The sequence below is a fragment of the Rattus norvegicus genome, chromosome 3 (genome assembly GCF_036323735.1).
Source record: "Rattus norvegicus strain BN/NHsdMcwi chromosome 3, GRCr8, whole genome shotgun sequence".
Classification (NCBI taxonomy): domain Eukaryota; kingdom Metazoa; phylum Chordata; class Mammalia; order Rodentia; family Muridae; genus Rattus; species Rattus norvegicus.
The window spans coordinates 54,512,916-54,533,408 of record NC_086021.1 but is presented as its reverse complement, the minus strand read 5'-3'; the positions used below and the strand labels follow the sequence as shown (position 1 = coordinate 54,533,408).

At 45.4% G+C, this 20,493-nt stretch overlaps 1 protein-coding gene across 3 annotated transcripts in view; it reads right to left on the bottom strand.

Moving 5' to 3' along the window:
* The window catches only part of Kif5c (kinesin family member 5C), a 150,365-nt gene that overhangs the window by 58,222 nt on the left and 71,650 nt on the right, over nucleotides 1-20,493 (bottom strand). For all 3 annotated transcript variants that reach the window (XM_063283549.1, XM_063283548.1, NM_001107730.1), the window contains exons 7-11: nucleotides 19,773-19,860; nucleotides 17,196-17,320; nucleotides 14,870-14,974; nucleotides 14,374-14,522; nucleotides 5,180-5,328 (exon numbers count right to left, since the gene is read on the bottom strand). In XM_063283549.1, coding sequence (XP_063139619.1) covers nucleotides 5,180-5,328; nucleotides 14,374-14,522; nucleotides 14,870-14,974; nucleotides 17,196-17,320; nucleotides 19,773-19,860 — 616 coding nt within the window. The remainder of the gene's footprint in view (nucleotides 1-5,179; nucleotides 5,329-14,373; nucleotides 14,523-14,869; nucleotides 14,975-17,195; nucleotides 17,321-19,772; nucleotides 19,861-20,493) is intronic.

Sequence of the window (20,493 nt, the reverse complement as noted above, 5' to 3'; positions counted from 1 at the left end):
GCTGTGTGTGTGTTAAAGAGCTAGCACACTTGAGAAGCAAAGCCAAAAAGAATTATGCTTGCAGAACATATGCTCCAAGTTATGGGTGCCCACTCAATTGGGAGAACTGTCCAGTGTGCAGTGCTGAGGGGCTGCTGCCTTAGTCACTCAGAGCTACTATGACAAAGTACCACAGGATGGGGTCTCTTAGGCAACAGAGACATTTCTCCTATCTTGGAAGCTAGAAGTCGGAGGTCAGCATGGCAACACAGACATCCTGTTCTTGGATGGGGTGTGGGAGCTCTTCTGTCTTAGTGGCTTTGACTACTGGGATTAAAGGTTTGTAATACAATGACTGAATACATGACTGAACCTAAACTTAACTGTATGGGATCTTGCCCCAAGATCACTACTCCCTTAATTCAATTTAATATTTTTGAACACAGGATTCAGCTCCATTTTACTTCCTGGTACCCCTTAAAAACTTGAACCATGTATTTTGTGTCTTTCCTTTCTAAGCTTGTTATGCTTGTTCAAAATGCTCTTCATGAGACTTAACCAGAGAACAAAGTCTATGATGGGTGTTCCTGAGACTTCCTTTGTGAATGCAATTAATCTGAGTCTTTTCACATTAGCCTCAGGCAGACTCTTCAGATAAGAGCAAAAAGTAGCCACATTCTTCACCAAAATACCACAAAAACAGTCTCTATGTCACATATTGAAATGGCCCATTTAAGGCATTCCACTGCCTTCCAAATCCATAGTCTCAAAATCCACATTCTTCCAAATAAAAGTATGGTCAGGCCTATCACAGCAATACCCCAGTCCCGGGTACCAACTTCTGTCTTAGTTAGGGTTTTATTGCTATGAACCAACACCATGAGCGACCAAGGCAATTCTTATAAGGACAACATTTAATTGGAGCTGGTTTACAGATTCAGAGGTTCAGTCTACAATCATCAAGGTAGCATCCAGGTAGACATGATGCAGGCAGAGCTGAGAGTTCTACAGCTTCATCTGAAGGTTATAGTAGAAGACTGACTTTCAGGCAGCTAGGAGTATGGTCTTAAAGCCCTTGCCGGCAGTGACACACCTACTCCAACAAGGCCACACCTCCCTGGGTCAAGCATATACAAACCATCACAAGAACCCTTCTGCATCAGCTCCTGCCTCCAGGTTCCTGCCCTGTTTTGAGTTCCTGCCCTGAATTCCTTCAGTGATAAACTACAATGTGAAAGTATACACCAAATAAACCCTTTCTTCCCCAAGTTGCTTTTGGTTATGGTGTTTCATCACAGCAGTAGACATCCCAACTAGGAAACTCCCAAAGAAACCAATGCCTACTACCATCACCTCAGGATCTGTGATTTCCACACGTGTCTTGGAGGGAACCTAAACTTACAATGTGTAGTCTCAATCTCACTTCTAAGGCTGAAAATTGGTCCAGGTGGAGGTAGAGGGGTTAGACCTTAGATCAGCCTCTAGATATATAATAGGGCAAGCCTTTTACTTTAATAATGTCTTGTCTCACCTGTCACCACCAACTGGGTTAGACCTGTGTCCTTATTTATCCATTTACCTGCACCTGATTTGTAATTGATTCCCTCCTGCCTTGCTTTGCCACTGTCTTCTCTACGATAGCAACTACAGGAATACTAAGTACTCACAGGCACATATATGTGTGCACACACTTATTCCTTGCTCTCTCACAGCCAGAATGGAGCAGAGAAGCTTTTAAATTATAAGTACACCCTGCAAGGAAAGGAGTATTTTTCCTATGGAAAGCACCCATTGTCAGGGCACCTAGAATGCATTCAGATCCTGGTGTGGAAATATCAATACCCAGGGAATACTGAAGTAAATTAAGTAGCTGCCTCCTAGAAGTTTAGATCCAATAATGTATTCCGTATTTCAAAGGAACCAGGCAATATCCTGCCACTTCGATATGAGTTGGGAGAGCTGACACTGTGTCCATCCTAGCTTTCTTCCCCACATGGCTACCAGGTCTTAGGACTCAGGTGTAAGGAGTCATCCGGAGTGATTCAGGATAGCACTACTCCAGCCTCCTCACTCTCCCTCACTGCTCTCTTATTACCCATAGTCTCTCTCAGTCAGGCCATGTTCTATGCACTTACAAACCATTGCCTCCAGAAAGTCACCTAAAAAATAAATATTCTAGCTGGGAAGGCAAGGTTCTCTGCAGAATACTTCCCATTTCAGCTGCTTGGAGGTTACAAGGCCACAGGCTGTGGGGGGAGTCTGTCAATCTTTACTTCCTCTCTTCCCTCTCTCTATCACCTCTAGGAGCCTTGCCTCTACCTATGCCTTCAACCACAAAAAAGATTAGTAATATTCCAGTTTCCCTCTTCCCTCAGAACTACCTTCTCAACTAGGATGTTTCTTGGGCACTCCAGGCTTCCTCCTTAGCGCACTCCTTCCCAGTCTGCTTCTTTCCCTGTTCTTTTCCAGCCTAAGGGAATAGTTCTGTCTTCCAGCCAACTTAGCCAAGACAAAAGCCTCAGAACCACCTTGACACTGTCCTCCCTGTATGCCTAGTCCTCATCAAACCTTGCAAATTTCTGTTTCAGAACCAATCCAACTCGCTCTCTTCTACCTCCTCCAATTTAACTGCCTTCTCCTTGCCTCTACCACAACTTCTTCTGCCTTCCCCAGTCCTTTCTCCAGCACAACCAAAGACCTTCAAAACGTAACTCTTCTTAAGTGCTCTGTGGCAGAGTGGCTTCTTGTTGCTTGAAGAACAACTCCTATATCTACCTGCCAAGCTCATCCAAGACCACTGTTTCCCCAGCCCAGACTCCACACTGGTCTTCCACTCCCACCCTCAGTTCCACGGCGAATTCAGTCCCCTCCACAGGAAGCTGGAGCTCACCTTAAATCTCCTATTTCCCAGCGAACTGCTCTCTCCAGTCAACTTCTATATTGCGTATTCAGGGAAGCCCTCACTGCCTTCTCAAAGAGGTCAAACGCCTGTTATAAAATCTCTGGACACACACTTTCTTTTCTGGGGGTGCAGCATAGACTATTACCATACATGTATTGACCATGACTGAAAATTCCCTTTACACCCACAGCACAGGTCTCACCCAACTGCCCCGATTCCATGTTAAGCACACAATTATGTAATATGCATTTATTGTAGATCTATGATAGACCAGAAACTATGAATTACTTTGCCCAAATTACGCAGCTTAAGGATTTATATAGGATTTCACCAGAAGATTCATAAATCATACTTTAAAAAGCTATGCAATGGAAATGGAAGAAGGACAGCCCGTTAAAGTGGTGGCATATACAGAAGCCAATAGGATGCAGGACCCAAACAGGTGCTAGGCATGCAGGAAGTCAGGCGAATGAGGCAGGCCAGATTCCACAAGGTAGCACTGGATATGGGATGGAGAAGTGGACTGCTAGAGTTAGACAAGAGATGAGAAATGATAAAAACCACAACCCACAATGCTTCTAAGGCCAGTGAGCCAACCCTTCACCAAAGGGCTTTACTAAGTGAAGCAGTTATCCTTCCCACCAGGAACTGACCCGAAAGGATTCCAGAACTATCACAAAGCTTCTCATAACCGCCTCCCATCCCGCATTCCACACAGCCCACTCTGCTGCTCCTGCCACACTGCACGGATCATCGCTCAGCGCAGGTGCTGAGTTATTCAATTATCCTAGCAGCTTCTGAAACACATGTGTAGCTAGAAACGCTTCCCAAGAGAAGGAAATCCTGTTATTTAGGCTACTAGGCCAGATTCTGATCCTCTCTTGAATTCTTGTTTGCCACGTAATTGCTTCTCAAGTAAATAAGTAGCTCGTTGATACCCGATCCTTACTAGCAAGAAGCAGCAGCAAATACCATCACCAGCAATTGGCTTCCAGCTCACTGGGCGGTTGTAAACAGACCGTGCTACCTCCACACCAGCTCAGCCATCCCCACACTCCCTCCCTCGGGGCACCATAGGCTGCAGTCGCTGCTGAAATACACACACCACAGAGAAGCGAAGGATCCGAGGAACAAATGACTTCTAGTCTAGCTATTGCCATCCTCTGACACAGCTCCAACCTACCTCGCTTCCAGATTAAAACAGACTGCTACCGTTTGAGCTCCATCACAATGCTAAAGTCACCGCAATGATGTGTCTGCCCGGAATCCGCAAGCCACTCCTCACACCTCCCCCATAACCCACCCACCCACTGCACCCCAGCTCTAGGAGATATTTTTTCCTATAGAGCAAACTAAAGAGACTGAAGAAGGGGGAGAAAAACTAGTCATGAAGCAGGCCTGTCCGGCCCATCTTAGCAAAGGGTTTTTGCAGCCCACTATGTCTCACTCTGTCTGAGGAATCTATGGTGAGGCAGGTCAGAAAAGGCAAGTTCTGGCCAGAGGTGACATTTACCCATAAGTAAATGGAAAGACTGAAAGCAAATCCTAGTTTTTTAGCTGAAGTAATCTGTATTTGTTTAAAAAAAAAAAACTCAGAAGGTTTCCTGGCAGCCAGGATCCCTGACAGTGAAGGACAGGGACATATAGAAACAGAGCATCAGAAACAGATTCTAGCCAGGCTGGGGAGCCACTCTCTCAGGAAAACACTTGGTGCTCAATACAAGGACCTGAGTTCTATTCCAAGAGTACACAGAGAAAAGTCAGGCACGGTGACGTGCGCTTGTGATCCCAGAGCTGGGGAGGTAGAGACAGACTGATCCATGGGGGGCTTACTAGCTAATCTAAGCTACTAGGTAAGCTCAGGCAAAGGAGAAACCCTGTCTTAAAGGGGACAGACAGTTTTCCTGGGTATAACATCCTCAGCTATTCTATTGCCTACACACACACACACACACACACACACACACACACACACACACGCAAACATGAACTGCTCCCCACACATATGCACTCCTCAATCCAGATGCGCGCGCGCACACTTAAAGAGATTAACTGATTCGGGTCACTTGGCCCACACCACTGTGCACAAGTCACAAGACGAAATGAGCTGGGGTACGGTGCCTGGGAATATCAAAACATTAGTTGTACAAAATAATAAAACACTTGTCATCACAGGAACTGGAAATGCTTGACTTCCATGGTCACCCCCTTTCCCAAGAGTCTTCCAAGATGCCAACCCGACCGCCACAGGAAGGAGGAAGCATTTGGCCGCCTCCTCCCTGCTCTGCTTGCTCTCACCGTTCCTCCACCTGTTCAGCTCCACCTCCAGATGCTGGATGACACTCTTCAGGGCCTTATTCTTCTCTTTCTCTTTTTCATATTTCTTCTTCCATTCTTCTGCTGTTAGTTCCAAGTTCACAGAGACTGTATTCTTGATGGTCTTTGCTCTGGGGTTGAAACACAGGAAGTAAGCCATTAGCCCTTACTGATTTTAGATAACGAAGCCTTAACATCTAGAAAGGACTAGGACCGTGAAGACTTCCTGTGGCATCTACCTACAGCCCTCAAGCCTAGCGTGCTGGCCATGCTACTATGCCTTTTAAAGGGGACTTATTTTTAGTATGGGTGTATATTCTATGTATGTATGCCTATGTGACTGTATGTACGGGTGTGTGTGTGTGGGGTGTCTGTGTACACACACGGGTGCACATACCTGTACACTTGGGGACCAGAAGAGGGTACTGGATCCCTGGGGCTGGAGCTATGGGTGTTTGGGAGGTGTCTGAAGTGGATGTTGAAGTCTAAACTCCAGTCCTCATGAGAGAATAAGCACTCTTAACTGCTGAGCCATCGCTCCAACCTCACGGTTATTTTTTGAGGCTCCAACACCATCCTTTTCTCTTTCACATTCCATCAGCCTCTCAGTCCAATGGACTTTTATTCAAATCGTGTCTCAGGGTCCCATCATGTCTAACTTCCTCTGTGTCCTCTCAGTCTGTTTCCAGGCCTCGGGTGACAGGCTTACCCCAGTGTTCAGCATATTCCATTAAGCATCCCACAGACCTCTGCCAGATTGGTCTTTGAAATATAATTCTCAATCAATTCAGTAAACACTTACAAAACACTAGGACTATACCAAGAAGGATGGACAAAGTCCCCACCTCTTAGAGCTTGGGGTTTCGTACATCAGTGACCCAAATTGAATAATCAGTTACTTCTCTTAATTGCTTGTGGTGCCTAGAACCAAGGTGTTAGGTACATGCCAACACATGGCTATAAGGTAGGTGGGCCACATAAGTGAGAGAGGCTGACTAGGGAACACTATGGCTTCCTACTGATCCCCCCATCAAAGGCAAGCATCAGCACACTAGCTAAAAGGCTGGTTATTCTGAAATCATCTGACTGTTTAAAAAATAGCTAGAAGTTGGGACTTTTAACATTTGTATATCCAAATTCAGAATGTCTTTTTAAAAAAAAATGCATGACAAACATGTCTCATGGGCACCATTTTTTTTTCATAATCTCCTAGAGTGTGTGGCCTATGGGTGTGATGTCATGTGCGTGACAGACAGACAGTGAATGAAAGGAGAAGCTGGGAAGGGAAAAGCATCAGCATCTGCATCAGGTGAGATAAACAAAAGGCTCGGCTTACCGAGGCCTGCACAGAAATGGACAGGCTCAGCCATGCCCAGGAAATGGCTCTTCCACTCGCTGCCTACTTGTTAAGCAGGCAAAGCCCATGTGAAGATACAAGGTGTTCTGTCTTACTTGCCACGAACACTCTCATTTGAATCTCCAAACAGTTCCAGGACTGTCATGTTTGCTGGTACAGCTGGTATGATCCAGGTTAATTACTATTGTCATCACATGACAGTCGGGACATGATTTCTATTTTGGTGCAAACAATTCAACCATCCTCCTCCCCGTGCTACGGATGCCATTGCGAAATTAGTTACTAAAACAGACAACTAAATAACCCAACTGTCAAAAAAGGAGTTAAACTACATCAGTGCTGGACTTACTAGAGAATTAGGATAATTCTTATTTGCTGTACCTTGAGGCTGCTCTCCCCAGAGCTGCCTCAATTCTAATTCTTCAATAGCAGTAATTTTATTACTCCTTTAAGACTTGGTGTGTCTGGCTTTCTCGCCCCACCTTCTAACATCCTTGGGCAGTGCTGTGGCTGCGTCTGCAAGCACAGGCACAGCTGTGTCCACCGTTATCAACTTAAGTCAGGAAGTGGGAGGGAAAACCTCATAGCTAAGATGCTTGCTGTCACCAAAGGATACACTTGAAGACTACTGATTTCCTTTAAGTCATAAACAGTGCCCTGAAGACTCCAAAGGGTACCAGAGACAAAAAGATGGAGCCCCTGCGCTATCTCTAGGCAGTGTTACTTAGAGGTACAGTCCTCAAGTAGACCTATCAAGTGTATTGCAGGATAATTTTCTGAGATGCCCAGAAAATTATTCTTCTTCTATTTCTGTAGTAACTGGGGCTTGGCAGTGAAGCAGTGACCCACTCAACTGGAGCAATTTGCCAAGTCTAACAAAGGTGTGGGAAGGAACTGAAGAAGAGGGGACAGTGTAGAACCTACATTAGTAAACATGGTGAAGCCCCAAAAAGAAAGCTAGAAGACAAAACTTAACTTGTGGGAACCATAATGGCCTGTGGTCTAGAGCAAGCCAGCCCAAAACGAGCCTGCAGGGAAATACAGATCTTGCACTCATTCCTTGTCCTTTTCCATCACCTGGTCCCCATTTCCTGACTGGCCTGACCTGAGTAGAGGCCAGAGGGAAGGGAGCCACTGCAGTGACGCAAACAGGGCCCAGAGCTAGGCAGAGATAAGAGAGTCAGAGGAGCCTGGAGCACAAGCAATGGTAGAAAAACACTCTCACGCTGAATCCCTAGAATTTTCTCAGGCCAAATAGGACTTGAGCAAACTTCTGCATCCCCTGAGGCCAAAGGATGGAGAAATCAGTTAGAAAAAGAGAGATGACTCTACCAAAATGGCTCCATAGATTTTAAATATCACCCATATCTTAGAGAGAAAAAGAGAGCTTATGTGTGTGCCGGTGTGCACGCACATGAATATCAGTATGTAGAAAGCCATAGTCCTTAAAACAATTACATAGCCTGAAACTTAGGCTGGAAACAGAATAGACAAATGATCCAGACTGAAACTCGCATCACTGCCATCTGATCTATGGGAAGTGCTGGCATCACAGAGCAGAAACAAAGTCTTTTCAATGTATGAGTAAAATCCAAACCTCCACATAAGAATTCTATTTCAGATGCATCATAGGGGAAATGGTAAGATGTCTAAAAGAAAATACAGAAAATATCCTCAAGACCTTGTGTTAGGTAAAGACTTCTTGAATACAACATAAAAGAAAAAATTGACAATAAAATTTAAAACTTCCCTCACTAAAAATAGGATTTGAAAGGCACGTTGTAAAACAGAAGGTACTACAATATCTACAGACAGCAGCTAGCTGGAATGGCTCCCATAATTCAGGAAGGAAACACAGGCAAAGTCTTGGATGGGCAGATCCTGAAGGAACAGCCAACGAGCACTGCAAAAGGAATGCCAGGGTCCTACGCTCTCGGGGAAGGAAGGAAGCTGCCAGGATGCCTTTCCATGCCCACAGAAGGGCCAGCCAGAGAGACAGGGCAGCAGCTTTCCCTCTGACGTTCTGCCGTGAGTGTTAGAAACGCAGTTTGTAGTGTCTGCTAAAACTACGTCACACCCTGTGACCCACATCTACTCTTACCAAAAAGTTTGTTCACAGGCAACAGATACTGTAAAGTTATTGACAATAGCCCCTAAGTGAACACAGTCCAAACACCGGCTAACAGTACAATGAATATATTCAATAGAATACTACATAACTGTAAACACTAAACTGTACGCCCAACAGTGTGAATCAATTTTCCAGATAGAATGATGCATAAAAGCAGCTGAATAAAAACAGTACCATGTGATCTTATGCGTGTGAGATTCAAAGGCCTTAAATCCCAATCCCAGTGCATGCAGACTGAAGTCAGGACGGTGGTTACTCTTGAGCACAGAGCACTGGCTATGCAGGTACAAGAGGGAGGCATCTAAGGCAATGGGAGATGGCTACATGTTTGTGTGCATTTTTAAATGTTTATGGCTGTATATATTATGTTATGTTTCTTTCTATATGTATGCTATATTAATAAAAATGCATTATAGAAATAAACTTAAACAGAAAGGCAATATCTCCCACCTATATGTAATTAATACACACACACACACACACACACACACACATACACACAAACACACACTATATAGCTCTAACAAATCTGGAGATGAATAAGACAGAATGCTCAGTCCCTATCTTTTACTATGCTCACTGCTTTTCCTCCTATAAACATCTAGCCATGTGGCATCAGTCTAGGCCACATAGTGGGATCAAAGAGTGTGTTCACATAACTAAGTGGGTTAGTGGGTTAATAATATTTTCAGTGGTATGTGATAGCACACATCTTTAATCCTAGCACTCCAAAGTACAGGCAGATCTCTGTGAGTTTGAGGCCAGTCTAATCTTCTAAGTGAGGTCCAGGAGAAAGCTTATCTCAAACAAACAAAAGAGATTCATACACATATATTCACCCACACACACATTTATATATATTTTTATATATATATTATATATATATACAAACAAACACACACACACACACACACACACACACACACACACACACACAAGATCTTTGGATCCCCTGGAATTGGACAGACAGGATGGCTGAGTCACCATATAGGTGCTGGGAACCAAACCTGGGTTGTGCTTTTAACCTAAGTCATGCCTCCAGCCAGCCCTTGGGCTCCGACTCAGTTTTTACCTCGCTTTGCTTTGGTTCTGATTTTTATTTATTGGCTTTAGAATTTTTTTCATACAACATACTTTGATCATCCCTCCTCCTCCCCCAACTCCTGCTCAATCCTTCCTACCTTCCCACCCACTCAACTTCAAGGCCAGGAGAGCTCAACTCTACACAAAGAACTACAGGCAGCTAAGGATGCGAGAATGGAAGGAGTCATCCTCTCCAGGGCAGAGCACACCATTTGCTTATCCAATCCCAAGTGATCAGCCCTGAAGCCATAAATATGTGTAACATTACACAGACTGAGTAGGTTATGATTAGAATAGACATATATGTACCATATAAATATATGCTCACAGCAATTAGTGAAAAAAAAGAGGACATGAGAACAAGGAGGAGTATTTTGGAGGGCTTGAAGGGGGTAGAGAAGGGGGAAATTATATAATTATAATTTCAAAAGAAAATGTATGGATCTTTTGTTTTTCCCCACGTTTACTTCCTATACTCGCACTAACGAGCATTATACATGACATGATAAGTCACCATGGACCTGGTGCCCACGACCCAGATGTGAGTCTTTGCTGTCCAGCTTAGCTTCCAAAAGGATTTCAGTTAGTTCACAACCACACACGAACTCAGTAAGACAGCAGGAACTGGGAAAGGCTCTTAAGGCCAATTTTATAATTTTGTCTGAAGTCTAACAGTCATACATTGCTTTAAAAGAAGGTCTATTCAGAAATGCATCAGGAAGCATTATACCCACCTCGAAGCAGACTAAGAGGGACCAGACAGCACTAGTGATACAGTCTCACGTGATGGTGTGTTGTTATGAAAACAGCATGGCAAGAGTCCCAAAGTCCAGTCCTGTCGGGTGGGGACGCTGTCTCCGACACAGGTGACCCTTGGAACTGTATTCTATTTACTACTGAAACCGTGAGACCCTGTGATTAACCCTAATGTGTGCCAAACATTTGCATATTTATAGCTGGAACTCATGAACAGCTCAGCTCAGCACCGAGCAAATTCCTAGTCCATGGCTCCTTACGGGAAGAGTCTTGTTTCAGCCCTAAGAGAAGACGCACTTGGCAAGAGGTAACCTACTGTGTGGATGCCATTGTCATGGTGTCTGCTTTACAGCTTTTCTTGTGTGGCCTTGCTGCGAAGGTTCAAATGCCCCTTCACTAGTGTGTCATCTGGGTTTGCCTGGGTATTAGATCTCTTCTTCCTCCAGGAAGGGAATGAGGCCAGTTTGTTCATTTGTTTTTGTTTTGTTTTGTTTTTAAAGACCATAAAGCTAATACCTTGGGGAAGAAAGTTACATTCGCAGCCAACAGTGATCAGAGGACCAGCACTCCTTCTTCCATTTGGAGGCAAGCACTGATGTGGTTATAGTAGAAATATCTACTGTGGAATGAGGAGACCTTTCTGCTCTCAAGTGTCATCACCTTCCCAGCGCGCCTCAGGCCCTCCATTCAGAATGTCCAGTTTGCGCATGAAGAGGTGCACACTTAGGTTCTAAGAGGACTGAGCGTGCCTCCTTCAACAGCTGAGGCTCAGCACTTACACCTAATGCTCTTGAAGGCGTCCCATCACGCCCACTTGAGAAAAGCCCTTGATGTGTCGGAGAACATCTATCGCCAGGCTCGGAGAGTCCCACCCTTGCCTGTCTCCTCACTGATCTCCTCTTATATTCTCTGGCCGTGGTTTTACGTGACAAGCACACTGGCTATCTTTAGGGCTTCTTCTAACTACTCTGGTCTCCGTAAGGAGCCGGAAGATGCTTGTTCTTGGTCCCTCTAGCTCTGGCATCCTCCTTTGCTCTCCAGGTACCCCAGAGAGTACCCACATTTGAATAAGGAGGCTCTAGGCAGCCTCACACCCTCGGTGCATAGGAAGAATCCTAATGTATGTTCTACACAGGAAATGTTAGGAGACGAGGGAGAGACAGAAAAGGCAGAGGGCTCTGTGGAGGGTAGCCCAGTATCCCATCTATCAGGGTTTACTAAAGAAACTGGTGAGGCTGGGGTTGGGGACAGAGACAGAGACAGAGACAGAGACAGAGACAGAGACAGAGACAGAGAAGGCTATAGACCCGAAGAGACACACGGGAAAATATTTTCCTTAGTTTTCTAAGGAAACTGGCTCTATGGGGACCACAAAGCTAAGTCAAGTCCAAGCAGCCCCAGCTTGAAATGCAGGTGCAAGCGTGTATTCTGGTCTTCAGTTCTCCCCGAGGAACGTCAAGAAGGCCTCTAAAGGATCAGGAGGTCCACATTCATCATCCACTTGACTCAGTCAACTGAGTGCAAACATTTGCCATCTAAAAACACAGCCAGATCAATAGCTGGACTCATGTTTGATTAAAGAGCTTAGCCATTTGGGTGTGAAATTTACATCACAACTTCTGATCTGCCCAGGTCTCAATGCTGTGTAAACACCTTCTCTTTCCTCAAAACTCGTTTCTGCTCCAAAGCACTCTCCAGGCCTTGAAAGGGCTCCCTCCTACTGGGGAAAAGGTTAGTCATGAAGGAGGAATTAAAGCTGTCATGACCAGTGAAGAGCTGGTCTCTAATTAAACTTTACACCAAACAGTATCCTTCCCTCCAAGGGCTATGGCTACCCCACTGGTGTCCCAGCAACAAGTTCTCCAACAGAGGTGACTGAACGCTTGGTTTCACGTCAGATGCACTAATGTGTATGTCCTAACTAAACTGCTCACTCTGCCTCTGCGGGCAATTGGTTCTCACACTCTTGTGACAAGAATTTAAACACACACTACTCAGTCTCTGCTGAGTCCAGATGTCACTATGGCAGGTGACATCAAGTGGCAGCATGGTTTCCTTCTGAGAGCAGTGCACACCAGGAACACAAACACTATCCCTCTTCCCGAGTCACCAATGCCCTCTCACAGTCAACATAAAAACAGACTGAATTGTTCTTGCTGGACTGAGACACACTGGTCCAGGCCACCTCCGCCAAATCAAGGCACATTAAACAGACTTCCAAGAGAATGGTGTGATTGAGTTCACACATCTGAAAGTCACAAATATCTTTCCTGAAAAATGCTAGAGAAGAAAATACTGTGGAAGAGTAACTTAAAACTCAAAAAAATAAGATGCTAGGGTCTAGAAAACACAACCAAAAAACTTTTAACTTGGCTTTTTTATGCTCAGATATCTGGACTATCTGTTGGTCTCTGAGGCACAGGTGGCAATGGCTACCTCTGCACTGGCAGAGTGCTGGGCACTCAGAGAGCTAAAGGGACAAGATTGATTAAACAGGAGTCCATCTGGGTGGACTTCCCTTCAAATCGTAACACAGGCGGGTGGGGCTCTTCCCGGGGTGCCTTCAGGCACCTGTGGACTCTGTTGAGTTTCTACACCTTTAAAGCACATGCTGAGATTAACTCAGCCCATCAGTGCATTTCAGCCCAACGGAAATACACACTGCCATTGTGTCCTTGGGAGAACCACAGAAATTATGCTGCCACTGTTCTGCAACAAGAACAAAATGAATACTGGTTATCGGGCACTTGGAGCATAACTAGTAGCTTTTGGGTTCAAAGTGCTTAATCTTATTATTCTTTCTTTAGCTTTATATATTTGTTATGTACTCTGTTATGAGTGTTCTCTCTACACGTACACCTGTGTGCCAGAAGAGACCATAGGATCCCATTACAGATGGTTGTAAGCCACCATGTGTGTGGTTGCTGGGAATTGAACTCAGGACCTCTGGAGAAACAGCCAGTGCTCTTAACCTCTGAGCCATCTCTGAAGCCCAGTATTTAATCCTATTCGCTCTCGAGTATCATGTCTAATCTAATGTTCAGATCCATGTCTGCTGTATAATTGGGTTCAGTGCATATATTTAACAATAATGCAGACCAAAAGCCCATGGGCAAATCTACTATCCCTAAAGAATCAATTAACATGTGGAGAGAGAAAAAGGAACAAACGATCACATATTTCAGACTATTGACTAGAAAGAAAACTAGATCCATACCCAGGTTAACTTCTAGGGGCAGTGAAAAAGGGGGAGGGGGGTAAGAACACAGCGCACATGCAAAGACTGCTTTTGCTCTTTGATGCTTGCCCCGGCTAACATTCAGAGGCTGGGTCTGCCCCTTTCGTTCTCTGCCCTTTCCTCCACACACACCCCATGCCTCCCACCTCAGGGTTAATGCACTGGATTCCTTTCCTACAGTATGTGTGCCTCTACCCTGCCTTTATCCAAGTTTCTCATTGATCTTACGAATAACTTTGCAATGGATTTCAAATTCCAAATACTGGAGTTACGAGTGGTTATTAATCTTGAGATTTACGTATATGAAATCACATAGCGCTACAAAGGTTAGGCTTCGAGTCCACAAAGAACAAAGGTAGCTGTACCGGTGAGTTGGGCTTTTGCTTTGTTCAACATCACTCTTCTGACAGGCACATTCCCAGCCACCACTGAAAACACAATCCCTGTTGCCTCCCTAAAGAATGCCTCAAGCTCACAGATCGTCTGCTCCATGCAATTTAATAATTACTGGCCCTTTTGACCATTGTCCCAAGCCATTCGCACCTGTGATCTATTACCTAGCTCAGAGCACGGGTTCTGAGACACCTCCCCCCTCCCCCTGCCCCACACACCTCTGTCCAAACATCAGCGTGGACTTGGTCTCAGCCTCATTGAAGACTGAAGGAGAACAGCAAATGACAATGGTGGTCCTGCAGTTCCCACCCAGAGAGTCCTGGAGAATCCGAGTCATCTTGCTGTCCCGGTATGGCACATGTGTTTTCTATTTAAGAAAAGAAGGAGCGTTGGTTTTGACAGCCCATTCAAAGAAAAACTACAGAAGCAAGCTGACCAAACGTAGAAACACATGGACTGAGGGTCTGCAGCCAAGTCTTTGGATCTTGCCAAAGACTGTCCATGCTATGACCCGTGTCATAGGACTAGCAGCCCCATTCATACTTTCTAGTGGAATGGATCTCCCAGCAACAGCCACACCAGCCAGAACTCCCTCTTCCAAAGAGGAAAATAAGTAAGTGTCTGGTGTGTGGTAATACATCCCAATAAGAACATACAAGTCCCAAAGGCAGCTTCCCATAATACTATTTAATAGATGGTGACAGGATTACTTACTGTCCCTTCTGCCAAGGCAGAGATCACATTTCCAAGAGCAGACAAAGACTTGTTGATATTTTTAGCTTCATCAAGAACAGCTCCCTCGGCACCAGTTTTGCTGACCTACCAAGGGACAGAAAAGGCAGTGAGGAGTGCAGAGCATAATGCAGAAAATCAGAGCACACAGAGGGTCAGTAGGCAGGCCCCGCAGGAGAGCAGGGAATGAAGGTAAGAGGAACCCCATCCAGCTGTCCCCAGAGCAGGAAGCCGAGGATCTGATCTCCCCTGATGTCATTTTCCTCTCGATTGGGTTTTAGTGGAATGGCTGAAATGCCTCAAGTGGGAGAACTGTGGATACTTCCCTGGGGAACATCCATCCAGGAAAACCAGGCACCAGAAGTGCTGTCACCACAACCAGCTGGGTCCTGGGGGACTAAACCACAGCCTCCCAGTTCACAGGGCCTGGCACAGCACAGCAAGAGAAACATTTATGAGCTCCAATTTCAGGCAAAAGACTGAAGAAATGGGAATGGGTGTTCTGACTCTATTCCTTCTCTACTTCTTTTTCCGTAGCATGGAGGGAGGGAGTGGAGAGAAAAGAAAGGAAAGAAGGGAGATCTAAAATGTGAAAGGCTTGGGGAGACGTGAAAGGACAAGGATGTGTGCGTTACACTATAAATTTATAAATTTGGTTTCTCTTCTATAACCCACCATATGCGGTGTCTCCTCTACCATGTTAGTACAGATCATTTCATGTTTACAGCATTTAATCTAGATTAGAGAGGCTTACAAATGCTGCCAATTATCTTAAAGGAGGGGAGAGGATTCAGAAAGATTTGTCCTGGCTTTCTGAGCAAAGGCAGGGTGAACAGCTGTTCTCTTAAAAAGAAAAAAGAAAAAGAGGAGAAATAACTTTAAACTGAACAACGATGGATTCAAATATATATGAAGGAAGCTTCTCTCAGCCCCCCCAATAACGGAGGGGAATGTTGTCCAGGAGCAAGGTTCTGAAAATGGTACAGACTTCTACCCCAAAATTGAGGGCAGCCTTCTTGCAGACAGAGACTTCATGGGGTAAAGGGTTGCAAACGTCAGCAGCCTAGTGCAGGCATTTTTTTGGTGATCTCTAATTTGAGCATCTTAACTCTGTGAAATATTCAAAGCAGGGACCATCCATCACCTTCCTTTGGCAGGCAAGGAAAATGGGCCTCAGAGATACCACGCTGGCACCCTAATTGAAGGATGGCCCTTTGGGGTGTTGGAATCAAAGACCAGAGAACTCTGTTCTCAAGACAGTACATTCATACGGACTCATCCAGGGAAAAGGAAGAAAAACGTGAAGGAAAAAAACCAAGCAGGGACACCTGAAACACCTCATAAGTGCCCGTAACAAGAAATACCAACTGTCAGTGGGAGGCAGTTGTCAGGTGTACTTCAGCCCTGAATAACTCATGGCCACATGGCTCACTGGATGGTCCAGGACCCAGCATAGCAGTCCGGTCAGTGGTCAGTCTAGAGCCAGACAGTGTACTCCCTAGATCCTGATGAGTGGCTGAGAACATGGCCAGCCCACACACATAACATTTGAGATGCCCAGCCAAGGAAGAGGACAATCCAAAAACCATGACTTACGGAGACATTTGTAGCCATGGTTAGGGTTCGGGAACTTAGCAGTGTGAGGCAGTAAGTGGCAATCATCTGTACAGCTAGGGAGACTGACAGAGCTTCAGGGCCTGCCCTGATGAGGACAACCTGCTGATGTCACTGATGATGGCAGAAATAGGAATTATGTATGTGTACTGCTATGTGATGCTGTCTACAGGGGTTGTGCCCTGCCAGAGTATGGCTGTGAGAACATGCCCTGGGGCTGTGGAAGGGGGCTCATATGGGAAGAGTAGTGACTCTGGATGTGGTCTTAGCCAGTGCCTGGGAGCACAAGACAGAGTATAGGAATGGAAAGAGGATCATAACAAAACCAAAGAAGGCTTCACCACCCAGAGGACCCAACGACACTTACACGAGACCTGTGGCTTCTTCCATCCTGAGAGTGCCCACCCCGCCTTTGTGCAGCTGCCTTGCCAGGCTAAGCCATTCTAACACCTGTTTAAAGCCATAGGCTTTAAGTGTAAATGATTCTGAACCTCTGAAGCCCATGCCTCTGACATGAACAGGGGACTCTCTGACCACAGGATAACATGAGAACGCAAAGAAACCCGACAGTACCATGCCTCGACATTTTTAAACTTCTTTAAAACCATAAAGTAAAAGGCGCAAAACTTATACAACTGTACACTTAGGCAAATAATGGGGAAATTATAGATAATATAAACCAAGAACCAATTACCTTTTCACTCCCAGCCAAATCAACCAAATACAGCTTCCCGCTGAGTTTTTTTTCAGTCTCCACATTCTCTTGTTTAATGTTAATCAGGAAGATACTGTGACTCCTGGAGCTGTGTTCGTTCATGTCTGAAATGGAGAATGGTTTACTGCTCTGCAGAGATCACAGGAGCATAGGTAGCAAACCTCTAATCTTTAAAACACAGGCATCGTGTCATCCCGCTGCAGCTCTCTGCCGTCAGTGAAGCCAATTTCAGGATGTATCTGAGGCCACTGTTTCTTCTTTTAAAAAGAAACAAAACCAAAAACCAAAAGCCCCACTCACTGTAGAGAGGACAGATTTACAATGCCTTCAAGTAACAAAGGAATTAACCTAACGTTCTTGTTAAGTGATGTAAGTTAACAGACTCTTAGAAGGCCAGAAGCCCTATATCCCATAGCCTACTCTGCCTCAACCACTGAGAAGCTCACAGCTTCCCTGAGGGTCCTGTGGGAACCCTGGGACTTTATTACAGTGTAGTGCCTGATACAGTTTGTCCTACTCGTGTGTGTAGCCAGGGCTTCCCAGAACTATCGTAAGCATCCTTTGAGGAAGAGTAAGACACATTTCTCTAAAACCCATGTTAAACACACAGAGGCCTCCCAGATTAAATGGACAGGATGCCAAGGAAAATGCTTCAGCAGACCCCAGCAAGTGTCCCAGGAAAAGACACAAATAAGTAATTTTAGCAATGCTGTGTGCCAGAAAAATCAACATGTAAAAGGCATTATGTTTCTATTCCTGACCTAAAATTAAGAAAACAATCAACATCAAATTCAAGCCTACACACACACACACACACACACTACATACACACAAGCACATTGACTGGCCCACAAGTGATCCTGCTTACACACACCAGACATTTGTACACATAAAAAAAAAAAAAAAGATGTAAATTTAGCTAAAATAATCTATCCAAACTGTATCAAAATCTCAATGATACAGAAGTAGAAGAATCTATCCTGAACTTTTAAGATTCTATAAAATCTCGCTCATCCCGAATAGTCAAGATGATTGTGAAAATGAAAACTGGCTGGGGAGATGGCACTGCCAGTGAAGCACCTGCCACGACGGTCCGTGAGTTCAGGTCTCCGCTGGGGAAGAGGCAGCACTGTGGAGACACACGGTGGGGTGCTGCCCACAACACAAATGGACTTAGCAACAGAGCACCGTTAAAGACACTTACCACACTAAAACAGAAACCAAAGCTGGTGAGGTGACTCAATGGGTAAAGATGCTCTGTCAAGCCTGGCATCCAATTTCCAACGTCAGAGGAAAACCTTCGGGAGTAGATTCTCCCCAGCTTCCATGTGCACATCTACACAGCATGCATGCATAAACATAAACACACACACACACACACACACACACACACACACACACACACACACACGCTAATGTAGAAAAACCCTGACAGAATGATAAGGACATTGGTAACATTCCGGACTCTCAGCACAGAAGCTGGCAGCTAATTCTCATATAATAATAATAATTCATGACTGACAGCTTAAGAAACGTAGCGGGAAAGGCTTGTTGCGTACACGTGAGTTTCAGGAAGAGCAGCAAGAAGCAGTGTTTCCTCCACTGTGCCCAAGCCTGGGTCAGCTCTGAAAACTGCTGCACACATGAGCGTCATTCACAAGTGGAGGGGTAAAGAGGAGGCTAAGAGTTCCAGTTCTGAGACTCAGAAATGGAGCCCACCCACACAGAACCCAGCTCTTAGAAGGGTCTAGACCAGTCTCCAGCTGCTGCCTGAGTCTTTCCTATACAGTTCCTTCACTCCCTTCCTCGGCAGCAGGCTTCACCTGGGGCAGCTGCCAGGCTTAGCGAGTCCGGACCGTTGGTCAAGACTGCATGCCGAGCTTCAGCAGCACATCGCGTCTTCCTCAACATCAGAACCCAGAGCATCAATGAACTGCACTACCCTTCCTGATTTTATTTCTCTTCTGAACTTGAAATTCTTAGTCCTTCAGCTCTGTGTGAACTAACTACATTCCTTTGTCCACCTCCCTCTGAAAGAGACAGCGCTAGTCCCTTCAAGGAGCCTCTGCTGCTCTGATATGCACGTGCAGCTCCCTGGGATGCGACACCTGGGCAAGAGCTGCCTGGCATGCTAGCTTGTGTGAGTGTGCCCGCTGTGAGCGCGTGTGAGTGCGCCCGCTGTGAGCACGTGTGAGTGTGCCCGCTGTGAGCGCCTGCTGCAGGGACTTCTTGGAAGCTGCCCGCTCTGCTCTGATGCCCTCTTTGCATTATTCTCCTTCCACAGAGGGAGAATTCCAACTGCTTTTCCTTTTGTTTGACACGAATTTATTAGCTTGGATTTTTCTTTCTAAGACTTTTAGCAGACCCCGAGGAATCTCAGGCAACACTTCAAGGCCTCAGAGTGGTGCTACACACACTCGCATGGCAGAGGGGCCGGGGCCCGTCTGTTCACTGCCCTCTGCTACCTTCCCCCACCTCCTCATCACCCAGCTGTCCCGCACAGAGGGCGGATACTGCTGTACTACTTGACAGCATAGACATCACCCCCACACTTACTTGTCACAGCCACATGTCGGTTTGCTTTGCCCTCATCGATCACATCCATGACCTCCTCCGGGCTTGACACAAACCTCTCGGTGCACCCCTGCAAGACTCAACGGCAAGTCAGGTCAGCCATTACAGCGGTTGCAAAGCAACAGCATCTAAAGGCAGCTGAGCATCCTTCCTCCCTCTGAAGGCTAAACAGAGAGGCAGCGATGCTGACCGGCAGTGTTTCCCCCTTGCCTGGGCTTGGAGTCTACATTAAAGAGAAGTATCAGCTAGCCCGGGGAAGCCTAGAAGTAGAGCTGGAGGAAATGCCTTTTAAGCTCATGTTCATACCCTAAAGCAATGCTTTCAGGAGGCAGAAATTAGAAGAAGAAAATCTCTGAGGGGAGAGGAGTGGGAAGGTGCTGCCTTGTCCTCCTCATTTACCCTCAGCCATCACACAGTAGACATGATGCTCCAATAGGCTTGTGAGGTACACAGCATAAACCAGTCCATTCAATCCCCAAAGCTCTTTAAATACGGAATAGTAATATTGAAATAATAGAGTTCATAAAGAGGGCTGGAGATAATACTCATAGCTTATACATGAAGTATTGGGTTACATTCCCAGCTACTAGTAGTAGTAGTAGTAGTAATAATAATAATAATAATAATAATAATAATAGTAATAATAGTAATAGTAATAATAATTTACATGCAGGAAAGCTACAGTTAAAGAAGCTAAATGATG